The sequence below is a fragment of the Bombus vancouverensis genome, chromosome 4 (assembly GCF_051014615.1).
Source record: "Bombus vancouverensis nearcticus chromosome 4, iyBomVanc1_principal, whole genome shotgun sequence".
In the NCBI taxonomy this organism is placed as follows: domain Eukaryota; kingdom Metazoa; phylum Arthropoda; class Insecta; order Hymenoptera; family Apidae; genus Bombus; species Bombus vancouverensis.
This window is the reverse complement of record NC_134914.1, coordinates 17621731-17637784: the sequence shown is the minus strand read 5'-3', so window position 1 is coordinate 17637784 and position 16054 is coordinate 17621731. Positions and strand designations below refer to the sequence as shown.

The window sequence follows — 16054 nt, the reverse complement described above, 5'->3', positions numbered from 1 at the left end:
TTTCTGCAACGATGCAACGACTCTCGCAACGATAGCTAAAGGAATAATATAACGAATTTTATTTTGTTTTTTATGTATTCAAACTGAAAATAATTTCCTATCAATGCTACTTATACCCACACAAGTCAAATTGACTGGTTTTACAAATTTTTAAAATTCCTACTTCATGTTATATTTTTTCCGCAACGATAACTAAAAGAATAATATAACGAATTTTATTTTGTTTTTTATGTATTCAAACTGAAAATAATTTCGTATCAAGGCTACTTATACCAATACCAGTCAAAACGACTGGTACTTGTCAAAGTGCAAAAGGGTGTTGCAATCTGTTTATCGAACCCCAATTAACCAGTTCCCTTGTTTTCTACAACATGTCACACTTTTTGAAAATTTTTTACCGCGTATCATTCGATACGATGATATCAGATATCAGGAAAATTCCGGATCGATCGCTAGATAGCTAGATTCTAACGCTAGAAATACCACACTAGCCAAAATGACTGGTTCTACGATTTTATAAATGTGTTAACCCTCGTTTAGGGATGATGATCGCAGATGAATTAACAATACCAAAAATGTACTGCATAACATGAAATTCCTTCTGTAAGAAAATAATAAATCAACAAATATAAAAATATTCCATTATTACGTATTTTTTAAAGACCAGTCGTTTTCACTGGTTTTGGTAGAAATAGCTTCGTGTTAGCTATCGGTAGTTCTAGTGTTAAATCTACCATCCGAAATGTAACAAAGATTCGCTAATCAAAGTCTGGTTACCTAAAGACAAACTGCATTACGCGTGCAAACCGCAGACTATAAAACATCAGAATCCCAATGTTCGCCTCTGTTGCTTCCCCATTTGATTCGCAATCTCGCGATTCGCGACGTAGTAGCAAATCAGGGTAAAGAGAAAGGGTAGGAAAGAAGCGGTCATTGATCTCGCGAGAATATCGCAGCAGGATTTTTATTTTTCTATCTGGTTTTACAGTGTGCAACAGAACGTTGTACGGTGACGTCGGCCGGACCTACAGGGTGGAAGTTCGCCGACCGAGGGAAGATCGACTGCCATTCTTGTGTCATCTCAATTTCACTGCCGCCGGCTCTGATCTCGGAGATCTAGTTCAGGTGGGATGGAGGAAAAGGAGTTGCGAGCACGCGCGCGCGCGCGCGTCCGGACGAACGAGCGTGCGAGCAGCCAGCATTGAATCCGTAGGAAATAAACGGTCGACTCGTCGCGCGAGTGGAACGAGACTGTCACGAGCCAGACAGTAGTAGGGGACAATAATTTTTTCTCCTAGGGACGTACGGACACAGATAGACGCGTGGACGCGCGCGCGTGGTCGATGTTTTAGCGAAAATAGATCGTCTCTTGAAAATTGTTTTTGTAAGTTTGTTTATTTCTCTGTATGTCCTCTTTAATCGTGTTTCTTCGCTGTTCCTCTTTCCTCTTCTTTCGTGCCTCGCTTCTTTACACGTAGAATTCCCCTTTTTATTTCTGTCCATGGATTTCGCTATATTTGTTTCTTAATAAATCGGATATCGAGTTGATGCAGAAACTCTGCTCGAACCTTTGTCTCTCGGTCGTTTCAATTTAACTCTGTAATGCATTTTTAAAATGCGTTTTTACCTATCCATCGTGCTTTTACGTTAATCGTTTACAAAGATCGAGAATAACAGAATCAATTGGAAGGTTTTCAACTTCTACAGTGACCTAATGGTTTTGCGGTGACGTCTCTGCACGCTTTTCGTCCTTTAATACATACAAAGTTAGTTATGTACGAAATTAATTCTTTATACGATACCACGATAAGCACCATAGATAGATAAGAACCGTCAACGAGGAGAAAAATTATCGAGTATTCTCTGGAAATTCGTGATATTACAGTTAACATTCGACACGTTCACCGTGGGTCGATTTTTATCGTTCACGTCGGAAGGATGTCCGGATGGTTACATGACCATTCGGGAAAAGGGTCGACCAGCGACCGGAGGTCAATGGTGCGGAAGCGCATGGGGGTACACCGTGTATTACAGTGAAACTCCTTCCATCAATTTGACTTTGTATTTACTCCGGTTAGCCGAACAGGTAAGCGCAAATTTGCTTCTTTGATAATTATCAGTCGTATGTCGTATGAGAGTAAATAATAAGCACGAAACATAAGCACCAAATAAAAGTGCGATTTAGCGGCAAGTCACACACGAACCACTAAGGTCCGATAACAGCTAACATATGTACACAAAGGGAAAGCCCCTTAAGCTTCTTACAGACCTTATAGATCTTCGTCCATGTGACATGTTTGTGATTGTTCGGGTTTCGATGATGTTATTAATACGTTCCACTTTGTCCGACGTTTCATTGAATATTTCAGCTCGCTTCTTCGTCTCCTTAGATAAGGAGGTATTAAAATTGATTAGATTTACAATTCCTCGTCCATTCGTCAACGAGACTCGTTTCATCTTATTATACGCAAAAACTAAATTACTTATGATATTATCGTTTCTAATCCATTGGAAAATTCTTTTATTCGATTCTTATAGTAAAGAAGCAGCTCTGTCCTAATTAAACGAACTGGAACGTGCAGGAAACGTCGGACCCAAACGCAACGTCCTAATCGACGCGATTGAGACCCGAAGAATCAGAAATATGTGAAAGTTACAGATCTAAAGATCTTCGTGTACGTTTCTTCTTCTTCTTCAGATATACTTGTATATTGACTGTCAACAGGGTAGTGGCTATAATTTCGACTTCAAATTATCGTACAAGTTCCTGAGACGTAGCGAGGCGCACCTCAGATACGGGAACAGTAGTATGTCCACGTGGCGGGGAGAGCTGGTGAACGGAACGTACTGCGACCGTGTGCTTACCAAGTGCGACACGCGAGCCTGTCGACTTCAATCGCCGAATTACCCGGGCGTTTATCCCAGAAACGTCACTTGCTATTACCGGGTAGAGCAAAATCGGGCGCCACCCGGTCATCGGGCGTTGCTCGCTGTGAGTCAGCGGAACAGTCACAAGATACACATCAAAGACCAGGTCGTCAAGTACGATGGCAGCCAAAGGATATTAAGGTACCGCGTTATCGTACGACGTTTCTTCTTACCGTTTGAATATTTTAACGCGTTGATTGTCACGCTGACTGTCGCTGTGCCCCTTTTTAAATTAGAAAATAATACATTTTTTAGGATAACTGAAAAGATATACATTTCATGGAGTAACAAATTGTCAACAATGTGAATGATTTAGATAATATTTTCAGAGAGGAGAAACGCAGATACGGTATAATATTTTATAAAAATTAAACGTTATGACGTACTATATTTCAATCTGTCGCGGTCCTCGCAAATACTGCCAGAATGCGAGTAATATAAAATTCTTATTATTTTACAAATTAAATTACCGCGTGGCAGTAAGTCGATCGATAGAGCTTTTCAATTACTTTGTAATACAAATTTTTGGACAGAGTTGAAAATATTCCATTTCTGAAAGATCGATTAATGAAACGTGTTGAATTATTTTGTAATATAGAGTTTGGGATCAATGCAACGTGGTGCAAGATTACTTGACGGTGTACGACGGAGGTTCGACCTCCGACAAGGTGCTGGTTAGACTTTGTGGAGGTGACGCGGTGCCAGACATAGTTAGTAGCCATAACACGATGCTTTTGGAGTTCCACACGTCTCCGTACGACAATCCCTTTCATCCCGTTCCTTTGTCGTTCTTGCCCGGCTTCGAGCTCGAGGTTCAGGTAATTCCCAACAGGCTCCTAATTATACTTTTGCCAGTAACGAAATCTTTACCTAGTCAATCACATCGATGGTTCAAAGGTGCTGTTCGTCGACGAGAAATCCCGGAGTTTTGTTAAGGAGAACAACAACTGCGACTTTTATATACCCAGCGACGAAAGCTCTTCGGGAGTCTTAGAAAATCCGAAACATTCTCTGCCACCGAACACGACTTGTCGCTACCACTTCCAGGGCAAGCCGAACGAGATCGTTTGGCTGTCTTTTGTCAAGTACTATGCTGCCAGCGCCGATGCCGCCGCGAGCATCGACGTCGCTTCCGATTGCAACGCGAAGCTGCTCATTTGGGACGGCGATCGCACGCTAAATAAATTAATTCCTATGCGTAAGGTGTGATACTCATCTTTCTTTTTGTAGTTAGCCTTCTTTAAGCTTTTACGGTTGGCATATTTTCTGGTGGCAGTCTGATCAGGAAGCAATCAATATTTGTCCGACTTTAAAGAGAAATTTTAAATGCCGCCACTATGACAGCATCGAATGGCAAGAGTTTAACTTTCACGTCGAAAGAATTTCTAAATTAATTTTCATTTACAGAATATCACTTTGATGGGTCAGTTTTGTAAGGATGACACCCCGCGTCTCTGCGACCATAGCCTGCTACGGAACGGAAGTCGTCATGCGAGGCCTTGTAGCCTCGCGGAGAGCTACGTTTCCAGCGGCAGAGATCTCACCTTGGAGCACATATTACGTCAAGGAAGTGCACTTTATCCGATAAGTTTTGTACTGCGTTACGAGTTCGTGCACGAGGCGGTCTCCTGTAACCATGTGTTCGGTTTCGCGTCCACTTCATCCACGTCTTCCACGTCTTCTTCATCCTCTTCTTCATCGTCCTCCACGTCGTTACTGTCGTCGCTCGCCAAGGCGGGGAAATTCGCGTCGCCGAAAAGTGTATTCTTTTACGGTCGCGGTGGTGCGCAGAACGTTAGCTGTGTGTATCGTTTCGAGACCGAGCCGGATCACAGGATAGAACTGTCCATAAGTAGAGCCTCGTTCGGAGATAAAGGATGTTCCTCGTACGTAGACCCGTTAGTCAATCGCTGGACTTGCGATCGACGCATAGGCGACTCCACCAAGTTTGGCACGGCTGAGTTGATCGTTGCCGAGTACCCTTGGCAGGGAGTGGAACTGGTACGATTCTCATAACATTAATATATGCTTAGAAATGTAACGTGAGATATACAAATCTCGCTAATGATAACATTGTTCGTATATATTCAGGTTCGCGATTGCCTGTGCTCGAACGTCAGCGATAGGATCGTTCTGAGAACACTGACATCCAACGTGATCGAAGTCCGGTTCACCGTGACCTTAATGAACGTCACGCAAGATTATAGAGATTTCTATTTCGAAGGGGAGTACCGTTTCGTCGCTTTGGGCGCAGAGTCGAGCGAACAAGGCTGCTCGACGAAGCTCGAAGAGCGACGATTACGCGGAACCAGCGGTGAAATTTCCCTCAGAAGTCCCCTGCCGCGAGTGATTCCCGGTGTCGCCGCCGTCGAAGAGATCCTAACCAATACGGAGGATCTGACTGCCACTCAATGTGTGAACGAGCCCTGGCTGATAGAGCCTGAAGATGCACGGATCAATTATTTGTATTTAAGGACGGCGGGATATAGTATCACGTTGGATAACGTCGAGGAATGTACAACGTTGAACAGAATCGTCGTCTACTCGGCGGCAAATACGAAAGATCGTAGCGTAATATGTCCCGAGGGCGGCGTTGACACTGCCAGAACGGTGGATTTCTTCTCCGGTGGTTGGAACTATAGCGCTATTAATACTACCGTGGCCATGATGCAACATTCCAGGAGCTTCGTTGTCGAGTTCCTCCAGAGAGAACCTGGTTTCTATGCCGTTACTTGGATGGCCATTTCGAAAAGGTCTTCTAGTTCTAGCGTCGGGCCCAATGTATTCTCTATAATGCCACACGAGGATTGTCCTTATCGGTAACGATAATTTTTTCTACATTATTCCGATAACTTGTAGGCTGATATGAAAGTAAAACAATGGGATCATATCTACCGTGTATTTCTATTTTGTAGATGCCCGGAAATTCAGGCGTGTATAAGTTCTGTGCTATGGTGCGATGGGATCCGTCACTGCCCTTCCGGTTTCGACGAGGAGGAGACCAACTGTTCGTACCGTTTCGGCGTAACATTGCTCTACGTGGCCGTAGGTGCCGGCGCCCTAGGTATATTTCTTATCCTACTGCTTGCCACCGGTTGCCTCAAATATTGCCTCTATCGACACAAAGCTCGCAAGAAAAAAAAGAACGTTGTCCTGAACGTGAACCATCTCCACGTGAATCACACGCATCATAATAACGGTCTGACCGGAAGTCGCCTGAGCGGTCGCTATAATCTCGCCACGCCGCAAGAGATGTATCTGGAAAATTACGGGAAAGACAGTATTTGTTGACAATACGCCATTGCCAATATCGAGACCACCGTGTGAATATTACAGGATTTTTAAAATACGCCTACCTCGCTGGCCTCTTTGATCCCCCTCACCTCCCGCGAAGAGAATGGAAGCAAACGACGGAATAGTCGATCGAACCCATCTCACAGCGCGTACGGCGCAACAAAAAAAAAAAAATATATATATATATATACGCAATAATCGTATTAAACTCTCGTAGACCAATTCGAAGGCATTTAACGAAGGAGCGGATTCCGGATTGTTTCGAAGCCTCGACCACGATCCACGCTTTGTCTCCAAAGAATCGATATTTTTAATTTTAAACCCGAGCAAGAGAAGCGTCTCTTTTCCCGGCGCTATTTAAGTTTCAAATTCGCACCGAATTGGGATATTATAAAACTCCGAATTTTAAAACGTTCTAGAGAACGGACAAAGGGTGAATCGAATCGATGAGAAGCGTGTGCGCTGCTCGAACAATTCGCGTATATGGTTTTCACGGTAAAACCGCCGTATCACAGTAGCACTAGGAACACACGTTTTTAGGATAAAGCAATGTGTGACGACGAGAAGAAGGAAATGAAGCATACAGAGCGCGAAAGATTATAACTAGAAAGAAAATAAAGAGAAAGACAAAGACGCGCACGGCTGATGCGTACGAATATATGCTTTTAAAGTGAAGTAGGATTCTGTAATTTGCATTGAGAGCGAGCGAGCGAGCGAGCGAGCGAAAGAGAGAAAGAAAGAAAGAAAGAGAGAGAGAGAGAGAGAGAGAGAAAGAGAAAATTTTTATTACGGTCGGTTGCCGGGAAACGAGTGTTACAAACGTCCACGACGAGAAACGACGCAGAACAGAATTGGCGGGAAAAAGAGGGAACTGACAAAATAGCGGCCAATATAAAATCCCTTTGAACGACTTCGATATAAATCGCATGTGAACATCGGGAGAAAAAAAGGAAACGAAACTACTGTGATTTATCGAAAAAAAAAATTAACCCTTTAGATGCCGTATAATATTATATCGGAGATACTCACTAGGCCGCGATTAAAGAATCTCAATAATAAGAAAGTTCAAACTAGAGCGCGAATACACACGCTCTTTGTATAGGCGGCACCACGCGCTTATGGCATTTAAAAGGTTAAGAAAGAAATGAAAGAACCTTGATTTTATACTTTACGAGAAACATATACAAAAGGAAAAGTCCGAAAAAAAAGAGAAAAGAAAAAAATAAATCAATGAAAGATTATTTCGACCGATATTTCTCACTTTTAAAACCGGTTTTATTCTATAATTTTATAAATTGTCGTGTCTGAACGACGATATTCATATGCAATTTATTCTAAGGAATTATACGACCAAGATCAACCAAACGCGTTATCATCGACCCTCTGGATCCATCTTATTATCAAATCGATGTCATCTGCGTCGATCCGTCAATAAACTCCATCGTTTTTTGTAAGAAACATGCAGCCATCACGACTACTAACGCGAGAGCGTAGCGACGTCTTCTATAACTGCCATTTTAGGATTTAGTTCGTGATCAATGGAAAATCCCGGCGGGCGTACAGAAAATCCGGTTGTCGATACTCTATGCTCCCGCGTTAACCGCGATCCTAACCTATCCAGATTTCATAAGTACGTTAACAAAGATGGTATAACATATAGTTAAAAATCACACATGTAACCTAGGTTTGATATCAATGCGCGAGGCTTGACTGGGACGTAGAGATTGGTGTATAGTTGATTATCGTTTAAACGAGTGCGAAGGCGAGAGAAGTGGGCAACATAAAATTGACAACGCATACATTGTAACTCTATTACGAAAGTGTTAACTAATTAAAAAAGCCATCGTTTCACGTACGCACACACCGCCACACGTACGAGAGGGAATACATTACTTACATACATACCACATACACACACGTATGGTAAAAGCGCGTATAACTTACGTCTGTATGCTGTGATAGAAGTAAGCGTATCAACAATCGGAAATAAATTTCTCGCGTAAACTTGGTCTGAATTGCATTCTACCTTTTCAACTGTACAATTAAAATACTGTCCGTTTCTCTTCTCCTGTCAATCCAATCGCATTTCCTGTTGATATATAAAACGTGATACTCATCGTTTCAGCAAATAAAAGTTACGACGTACCTTAGAAAAGAAATACGACTTTTTCATGAAAAGACTTCTGTGGAATGAAATGTTTTCTTCAAAAAGCGCCGATTTTATTATTTAAATCCCTCTCTCGGCCGACCTTCGAAGTAACGAGCGTATCCACTTACATATATCCTCGTCAGTTTTATTTGTTCTGTTCTAATATTCAAGCGGTTTTTAAAAGGACGTGCTTTTGAAAACCGATTTCGGTCAGCTATAAATATCGCTGTCTAAATGAAATATTCATTTGTCGGTCAGTGGAACGTACCTCGGCAATAATTTACCTATTTGAGTTGTTTTTTTTCAAAGTACCCTCTGAGATCATGGATGCAGATTCTTTCTGCAGTTCTATCTTACTCCAAAATCTCGAGGTCTTTTCGTTCTTATAGACTCTTTCATTTCTTAAGATCTTAGAATTAGAGTTTCAAGTGAAGTGCCCTCATCTTAGCAAAAGACCTCATGAATCAGTCTGTAAAGTTTTCACATGCGTCATACTTACCATCAGTCGATGCTTGTTATTCAGGTAGCATGCTTGAAATTTCGATAAAGTGCGCGTTATTCGAGTAAAGAATATGTATGTGTTAAATTCTAAGTATGACACTGTTCCTTCGGTGAACAATATGCTAGAAGCTCATGAAAATACAACAGGAAGCAACGATAGAATTCCAAAGGACGATAAATATTCCAAGTCCGCCATTTAATCATTCAAATAGAATATGGATGCGTGGAATCCAGTGGTCACCGAGAGACGTCCATTCTCGCTCCATCCATATTCTACTCGTAATTCAGGTTCATCAATCTGATCCGTTGTATTTCGCAAATCTGCTTTGTCTTTAGAGTTCCGTTGATTTCAGACAAACAATATAGTCTTCACTTTATTCATTAACGCTAAGCAATTCATAACAAATTAATCGATTTTTCTATCTTATTTGCTTTTCATTTTAATCGAATATATAAAATAATCGTGGTACGAATGAACTTTCGGACGTTCGCGGGGAGACGCGATCTCGAAAAAGCATGCCAACGGGAGTCGTAAATTCCCGTTACGATTTGACTAATCGACGCTATGAATCGTTCGATCCCCTATTTCTTGTGGGATAATAAGGGTGGTTGAGTTGAATAATATAACGCTGCTATTAACAGGTTACTATATATTTGAATGATCCAATAACTTCAGCGTTATACAAGATTGAGTATTTGAAATGACAACTCCGAATGAGTACGAACTGAGACTCCTTTCGTGTTGACGACGATGATGAGATATCTTATGTTGATTGACTGTTTTCGACTTGTAGATTATTGCTGTTCCTTGCACTGCCCTCTGGCTCGAGTTGATAGACTCGCTGATGAGATTTGACTGTTACTTGACTGTTCTGTTGATGTAGACTAGATATAAACTAGAGCGCAAGGAGAAGAAGTAGAGTTGACCCTGCTGATGTCGTAGAAGAAATAGTTGACTCTCCTGACCATTTCACGCGACGTAACAACGAACGAAACTAATTTATTTGAAAGAAAAAAAGACATAAAGTATTAGAATATTTTGGTTGTTTATATTTTGCACTGTACAATAGTTAAATATCCTGATTATATATAGATATAGTCTCTAGGACCTTAATTCAATACATTATTATTAGGTATAATTCAGGTACGTTGCATGGTCAATATGAAAAAATTTATTAATAAACATTTGTAATTTACAACAATGTTGATCCGATGTCAAACCATATTCCATCAGTAATGATAAAATTTGTTGAAAGACATTTATGTTTGCTAAGTTGACTCGAACATTCCGACGCTTAAGAGTAAATTTCTTCGCGAAAAATGTAGTGCTAGTACAGGAGTGTTTTTTGTCGCGAACGTTCGAAGGAGATATGATTCCGTATTCGTTTTTACATCCGGATTATGCGAAACATTCACATCCTCCAAACTCATTTCTTCGGCGAGTTTCGTAAAATCCCACAATTTGATCGTACAATCTAACGATCCTAAACAAATAATACAAACTATAACTTACTTCTATTTGCTTCATGGTTGTCAAAAAGAAAATGTAAGTAAGGAATATGACCAACCTGAGACTAGTATATTCCCATCTCTACTGAATGATAAGCAATGAATAGTACCAGAATGACTCGATAAGGCAGCGACAAGATGACCATGTGCTAAATCCCAAACTAAAACACGGTGATCAGCACCGGCTGAAGCCAGAAATCGCCCTTCTGCGGAAAAAGCAAGGGAGTAAATCGGAGCTTTGTGTCCTGTCATTAACCTGACTTGGCTGCCGTTTACGCAGTCCCATAATCTTACTGTCATGTCGCTGGAACCGGTTGCTACGTAGTTTGAATTTGGATGGAACTGCACTACCTAAAACAAAATTAATTTGTCATTTTGATTCACGTTTAGCATTTGAAGTTATACGAATATAAACCTACATCTATGTCTGAGTAGTGACCGGCAAATATTCGAAGTGGTTGATGAGAATCAGTTGCCCAGAGTCTAGCAGTTTTGTCGTGAGAGGAAGTTGCGAAATAATAACCATGAGGCGAAAATCTTACACACCACACTGGGAATAAGTGTCCTTTGTAGCATACTACACACGTCCATGTATGCAGAGACCACAGCCTCACTGCAATATAATATAAGTATAATACAATAGTTATTAAGTGTAATTAACACATCATTTTAAAACGCACCTGTACTGTCTTCTGATGACGAAAGAAGGAGATTTCTGTCTGGACTAAATGATAGACTGTATACAGGACCATTATGCCCGAATAACGATCTCGATGTTTCTGCTGTACGATCGTCCATCATTCTTACTAGTACGTCGTCTGTATCATAATATCAACGCGTTAGTAATATAAATTATCCACGTTTATCGTATTCCAAATATCATAACTTCATTGAATGAGAAAAGATATTACCTGCTTCTCTATCTATGTCCTGTAATTGTTCCCCTGTCTTCATCAGTCTTAATTTTTGTGGAACCAGACTCCAGACCTTTATACAAGAGTCACCAAATCCGATGGCCAGCAAACTCGAATCTTCTGCTACTTCAGCTGCTGTCACACTAAATCTCGTATTACATATATGTTACCATTTCTTTGTATAGAATCAATATGTGCGTAAATTTACCTGTTTACTGCATTCAATAGCGTGTAAAAGCATATAGATGGCAAAGTATCAGGACCAAGTACAACGCGTTTCGATGCTTCCCTCAACGCTTTTCCTTTTTCTAATTTATCCGCGTCTTTCCTACATTTATGATCAGATTGTGTTATTTCTTATATTAGAATACAAGAAACAAATTTATGAATAAAGCTCCATACAAGTTGGGCAAAGGCATTCTACCAACAGGAGGTGCATTTGGGTCCGATTTAGTTTTCTTAGAAAATAATGGATCCTTTTTAGCTTTCTTCTTCTTTGGTTTATCCCCATCAACACCACCCGTATCATCCTCTTCTTCTTCGGTTGGTGGCATACATTGAATGTCTGGCTCCTTCAAAAGTCCATAATATACTTTCGCCTTATTGTCTGAATTAAAAGTTATAGTTTAAATAAAAAGCATATTTTTATAAAAGTTTTGGCATTTAATTTGGATAAATTACCTTGTCTTGTTGCTTCACCAACCATTGCACCTGATGTGGCATCAATTTGCTGTTTATTCCTAGCTACTCCTTCGTACATATCAAAATAAAGATGCTCTTGTATAATATTTAACAACACGCAGTGCTTCTTCTCTTGCAAATGTCTTTTTAATATAGAGAGTGTATCCCTCGACATTCTGATTATGAACTGATTAGATCTGTAGAAAATTTGACAGATTATTTATATCATAAAATTATATATTATACATATAATCATTAAAATTTATTAATATATACTTGAAAGTGTCGGTTAATTCATTTCCAGCCATTTGTTCACGTTTTGTGACATTGGACAATCTTTTTAAGTCATTTTGATAATATTCCTCTAAATTTCCACCAAATCTTTCCAGTAATTGCTTTGCTTCTTCAGAATGATTATTGTAAACCAATTCGAGATACATATGTACCAAAACTGGATATAGAATTGTGCCTAATTCATGCTGTCATTGTTCAACAAGGACAAATATATTATTTCTATTAGTTTGTAAAGTTTATTACGCATTTTTTAATTTAAATAATCTACCTTATATATATCTAAAGATCCTTCTACAAATTTTTTTAGTTCACTATATGCTTTCTCATATAAAGCAGGGTCTCCCTCGCTTTTGTAGGCAGAAAGAACACTGTTCACTTCAGAATCAGTTTGTTGAGCTTCGTCCGGAGAAATGTCTATCAGATTTGCTTCTTTTTTAAATAATTCCTCTGTTCCCTGTAAGAATAATATTTATAAAGTTATAATGCATGCTTGCATATTACATATATATTTTTCGTATAAAAATATCAAACTGTACAAGAGTTGCTTAAATAAAGATTTAATGTTTATATGAATGTTTAAGGTTAGAACAGTTTAAATGACGAAATTATTTGCCAAATACCTTCAAATTATATTTTCTAAGTAGCTGCAGAACTGCCAGCATAGTACTTTTATCATTATCCATTTTTATCCGAATTTTTATGTCAATAAATTAAAATACTTGTTAACGAACAAATTATTCAGAGAACGAACATCCACTATACTATTCGTACGCGCATGTAGGCGCGTATGAACACTAGTCATATAGTGTATAGCCATAAAACCATGAACGAACTACGGCCACGGATAAATTAAGAGATAGATATGTAGTTAGATATGCAAGACATGATATGACAAGATAATGCCGTACGTCCTAAAGTACCGATTGTGGAACAAATCAGACAATTTTAAAGCGGTGGATTTCAAAGTAATATATCTATTTACAGGTACATATGTATACACATGTGCAATCACAGACGAGCTACGGAATAGAACGGATATGGAATTATGTTATCGTGTTGCATATTTTGACCACGGTTCCATATATAGATCTGACAACTCCGGTGGTGGGGACAGGGCTCTTAGTGATTGGTTAATTTGTCCGCGGTAAAGCGGTTCATTTGAAAAGTTAGGATTCTGGTTGCCTCTGTATCTTCCTCTCTGTCCTTGTTGCGATTACACACTTGACTCACGGCGAATCTGAATTATATATGAACTTGTTTTAAATAAATGGTAAAAAATGACGAAAAGTAGTTAAGTTCAGTCGTTGAGTAAGCTCAGTGGTCTAATTTATATCTTTCATTTTCAATGCTACCATCGAAAGATGGCGTTAAATATACAATCCTAACTTTTCGATCGCAACGTTTTATAGTGGCCGATTTGTAAAGCACAACTCCCGACATTAACGTAGAATCAATGTTTGCTTCGTAACTTGGTATTCTTGAAACCACGATAGCTCCTATTGAATTTAATTCTAGTAATCAGAGGCGAAATTATAGTCACTGTTCGTCGATGATGCTTGCTTTAATAGTCTTTTATTTCTATCTTTTTATACGTACATTTTTCAATAATTGTTTTCGGTATTAAAGTTAGTGCTCAGGAGATAATTTATTTAATGTATTTGTTTTAATTCATAGATTTTTAACGTGTATACGAAAGTTTCAGTTTTTAAAGTTATTAAAATTTGTTGGAATTTCAATTTTTATTATTATTGAAATAAATGACCGAAAGTTTGTGCTAAAATTTTGAAACAATAACCTTTTCCATTAGTTGATAAAGTAGAAATCTGGATCTAAATGTACGTACTTCTTCCATGGTGTTACCAGAATAGACGGTTTTAAATTAATACACTTACATTAAAGATACATATATAAAGCCTTCATTTTCAAAAAATGTATATAATATGGAGTTTTAGTTTTGTTGTACTTTATATTCTATGTTTATTACGTAATATAAGTAATGTCAGAGACAATTATTCTACTATTTTCAACGGAGATTTTTTATGCATATGTTGCTACAAGCCACTAGGGACTTTTGGTGTATAAAAGTTGTTAGCTTAAAGCGGCAAATGGGATCGCGAACTGAGAAGTGAGAGTTATGTTCGAGGTTTTTCGTTTGTGATATTTGAAAAATTGTATTTCAAGACGTTTCAAAGTAATGATCATTGCGCAACAACTTCGTGTAATTCATGAATCATTCTTTAGAAAAACATTCTACAAATGACACTTATGAAGTACGTCAGAAGGTCTAGTTCCATCACGTGTAATCGCGGTATGTAACATTTAATATACTACAGGACACAATTCAATTGTACGATATATTCTGTAATAATTAATTTTTTCTTTTGTGAAACGTTAATATATTTACAAGATATTCAAGATAAAACAACACACGTAGAGTTTTGGTTTTGTAATATATTTTTCTATTTATTTATAAAACAGCGAAAATACACAGTGACACTTTTTTCCATTCCTTTTTCTCGTATATTAACTGCGTGTGGATTACTCAATTAATAATACCTTCAATTAACACGATCAGTAATACCGGGTAAATTTCTTTTCATCGTTTATCCTGGCAAAAATGAATATGATTATTTTACATGATATAATCGACGAATGATCAGGATCTAACGTAATGGCAGTCAAATGCTTTTTTAATTAATACTCTGTTAATCGTTTCGACTGGTAAATCGAATGTGTTATTTAACGTATAACGATCACGATAAAAGCTCTTATTGGCATTTCATTGGTTTAGAATATTTTACATATTTCTGTTAATCTTTCGTTTCATAACATGGTAAAATAATTTAATACAGAAATATCATCTATGATGGCTTTCGTCAAATACAATTTCACGATTCCATGGTAATCGTAAACATTTTTACGAAACATTCATTTTCATAAATTCGCTACATATTAGTTCTATCGAGATACAACGTTTTAGCATTTAACTTGTTCGTTATCGAAATAAACTTTTTACGTCGTTTTACCGACATTAATAATATCAAAGTATAAATAAATATACATACGTATACATATACAAATAGACATTAGGAAAACATTTCCTTCGTAAATCAAAAAACGAAGAATTATCTCACGATAAATTTCTCCGTTCAAAGTATAATTTTTATGTTCGTGTTATTAATCCGTAGGATTCTCTTTCGCAAGCGACGAACTCTCGAGAAAAAGAAAGAGGACAATGGTTTTTCTTCTCCGTCGCACTGCGTACGATCGTTCGAATAGATTTTTGAAATTTCTCATGGTTTTTCACGCAATGAAAAGGCCATGAACGTTTCTCGAATCGGTAAGTGTTTTACGTTCGTACAAGGTAAAACGAGAGTATAGTCATCGATTTCGAAATATTCGTGATTTCTTGGTCGGATGAAAGGTACGATAAAGGAAAGAAATCTACACGAATCAACGCGTATTACGTGATAGAAAATCGTCAAACCTTGTGCTTCTTCATTTTTCTTCGCCGATAAAAATTTGATCGCTCGACAACGACGATACGAATAAAGCGTTGAAAAGTAATAGCATGGACGTGTGCCGTTTACGATATACAATTTGAAATTAGCAGCGAAACGTAACGAAGCCTCAGCTGGAACAGGAATAACAAGTCAATAAGTAATCCTTTGCTATCGAAATGTTCGTCGGGGTATCCGCAGGCTTAGGCGAGTACATTCCGTAAATGCAATTCCATACGTGAAACACCGATTTAAACGCCTGTATTTAGTACGAAATAATCTAT

At 38.5% G+C, this 16054-nt stretch overlaps 2 protein-coding genes and 1 long non-coding RNA gene across 6 annotated transcripts in view; 1 reads left to right on the top strand and 2 right to left on the bottom strand.

Annotated features, from left to right (window-relative positions):
* Window positions 1-6286, top strand: part of LOC117166620 (uncharacterized) — a 46358-nt gene extending 40072 nt beyond the window's left edge. The window contains exons 4-11 of the mRNA XM_033350742.2: window positions 989-1125; window positions 1886-2086; window positions 2726-3069; window positions 3527-3746; window positions 3826-4131; window positions 4336-4929; window positions 5020-5747; window positions 5844-6286. Of these exons, the coding sequence (XP_033206633.1) occupies window positions 989-1125; window positions 1886-2086; window positions 2726-3069; window positions 3527-3746; window positions 3826-4131; window positions 4336-4929; window positions 5020-5747; window positions 5844-6219 (2906 nt within the window). The 3' untranslated portion in view covers window positions 6220-6286. The remainder of the gene's footprint in view (window positions 1-988; window positions 1126-1885; window positions 2087-2725; window positions 3070-3526; window positions 3747-3825; window positions 4132-4335; window positions 4930-5019; window positions 5748-5843) is intronic.
* LOC117166621 (uncharacterized) lies at window positions 5579-8530 on the bottom strand. Of its 2 annotated transcripts, none has more exons than XR_004466273.2 (4): window positions 8369-8530; window positions 6285-8311; window positions 5824-6186; window positions 5579-5716 (listed from the first exon to the last, which is right to left on the bottom strand). It is a non-coding gene; the product is annotated as an uncharacterized LOC117166621 (long non-coding RNA). The 2 variants fall into 2 exon arrangements; XR_013058157.1 differs by having other exon boundaries at window positions 5653-5740.
* A 1491-nt stretch (window positions 8531-10021) lies between these two features.
* Taf5 (TATA-box binding protein associated factor 5) lies at window positions 10022-13292 on the bottom strand. Of its 3 annotated transcripts, XR_013058171.1 has the most exons (12): window positions 12891-13290; window positions 12539-12724; window positions 12253-12455; window positions 11977-12173; window positions 11698-11902; window positions 11504-11623; window positions 11293-11438; window positions 11062-11199; window positions 10801-10994; window positions 10676-10732; window positions 10441-10587; window positions 10217-10356 (listed from the first exon to the last, which is right to left on the bottom strand). XR_013058171.1 is itself a non-coding variant. In XM_076617829.1 (11 exons), the coding sequence occupies exons 1-11, from the start codon at window positions 12951-12953 to the stop codon at window positions 10142-10144; spliced, it is 1977 nt and encodes a 658-aa protein (XP_076473944.1). In that variant the 5' UTR covers window positions 12954-13292; the 3' UTR covers window positions 10022-10141. The 3 variants fall into 3 exon arrangements, 2 of the variants coding, with proteins under 2 accessions (XP_076473944.1, XP_033206780.1); XM_076617829.1 differs by having other exon boundaries at window positions 10022-10374; window positions 10441-10732; window positions 12891-13292; XM_033350889.2 differs by having other exon boundaries at window positions 10022-10356; window positions 10441-10732.
* Between the last annotated feature and the right edge of the window lie 2762 nt (window positions 13293-16054).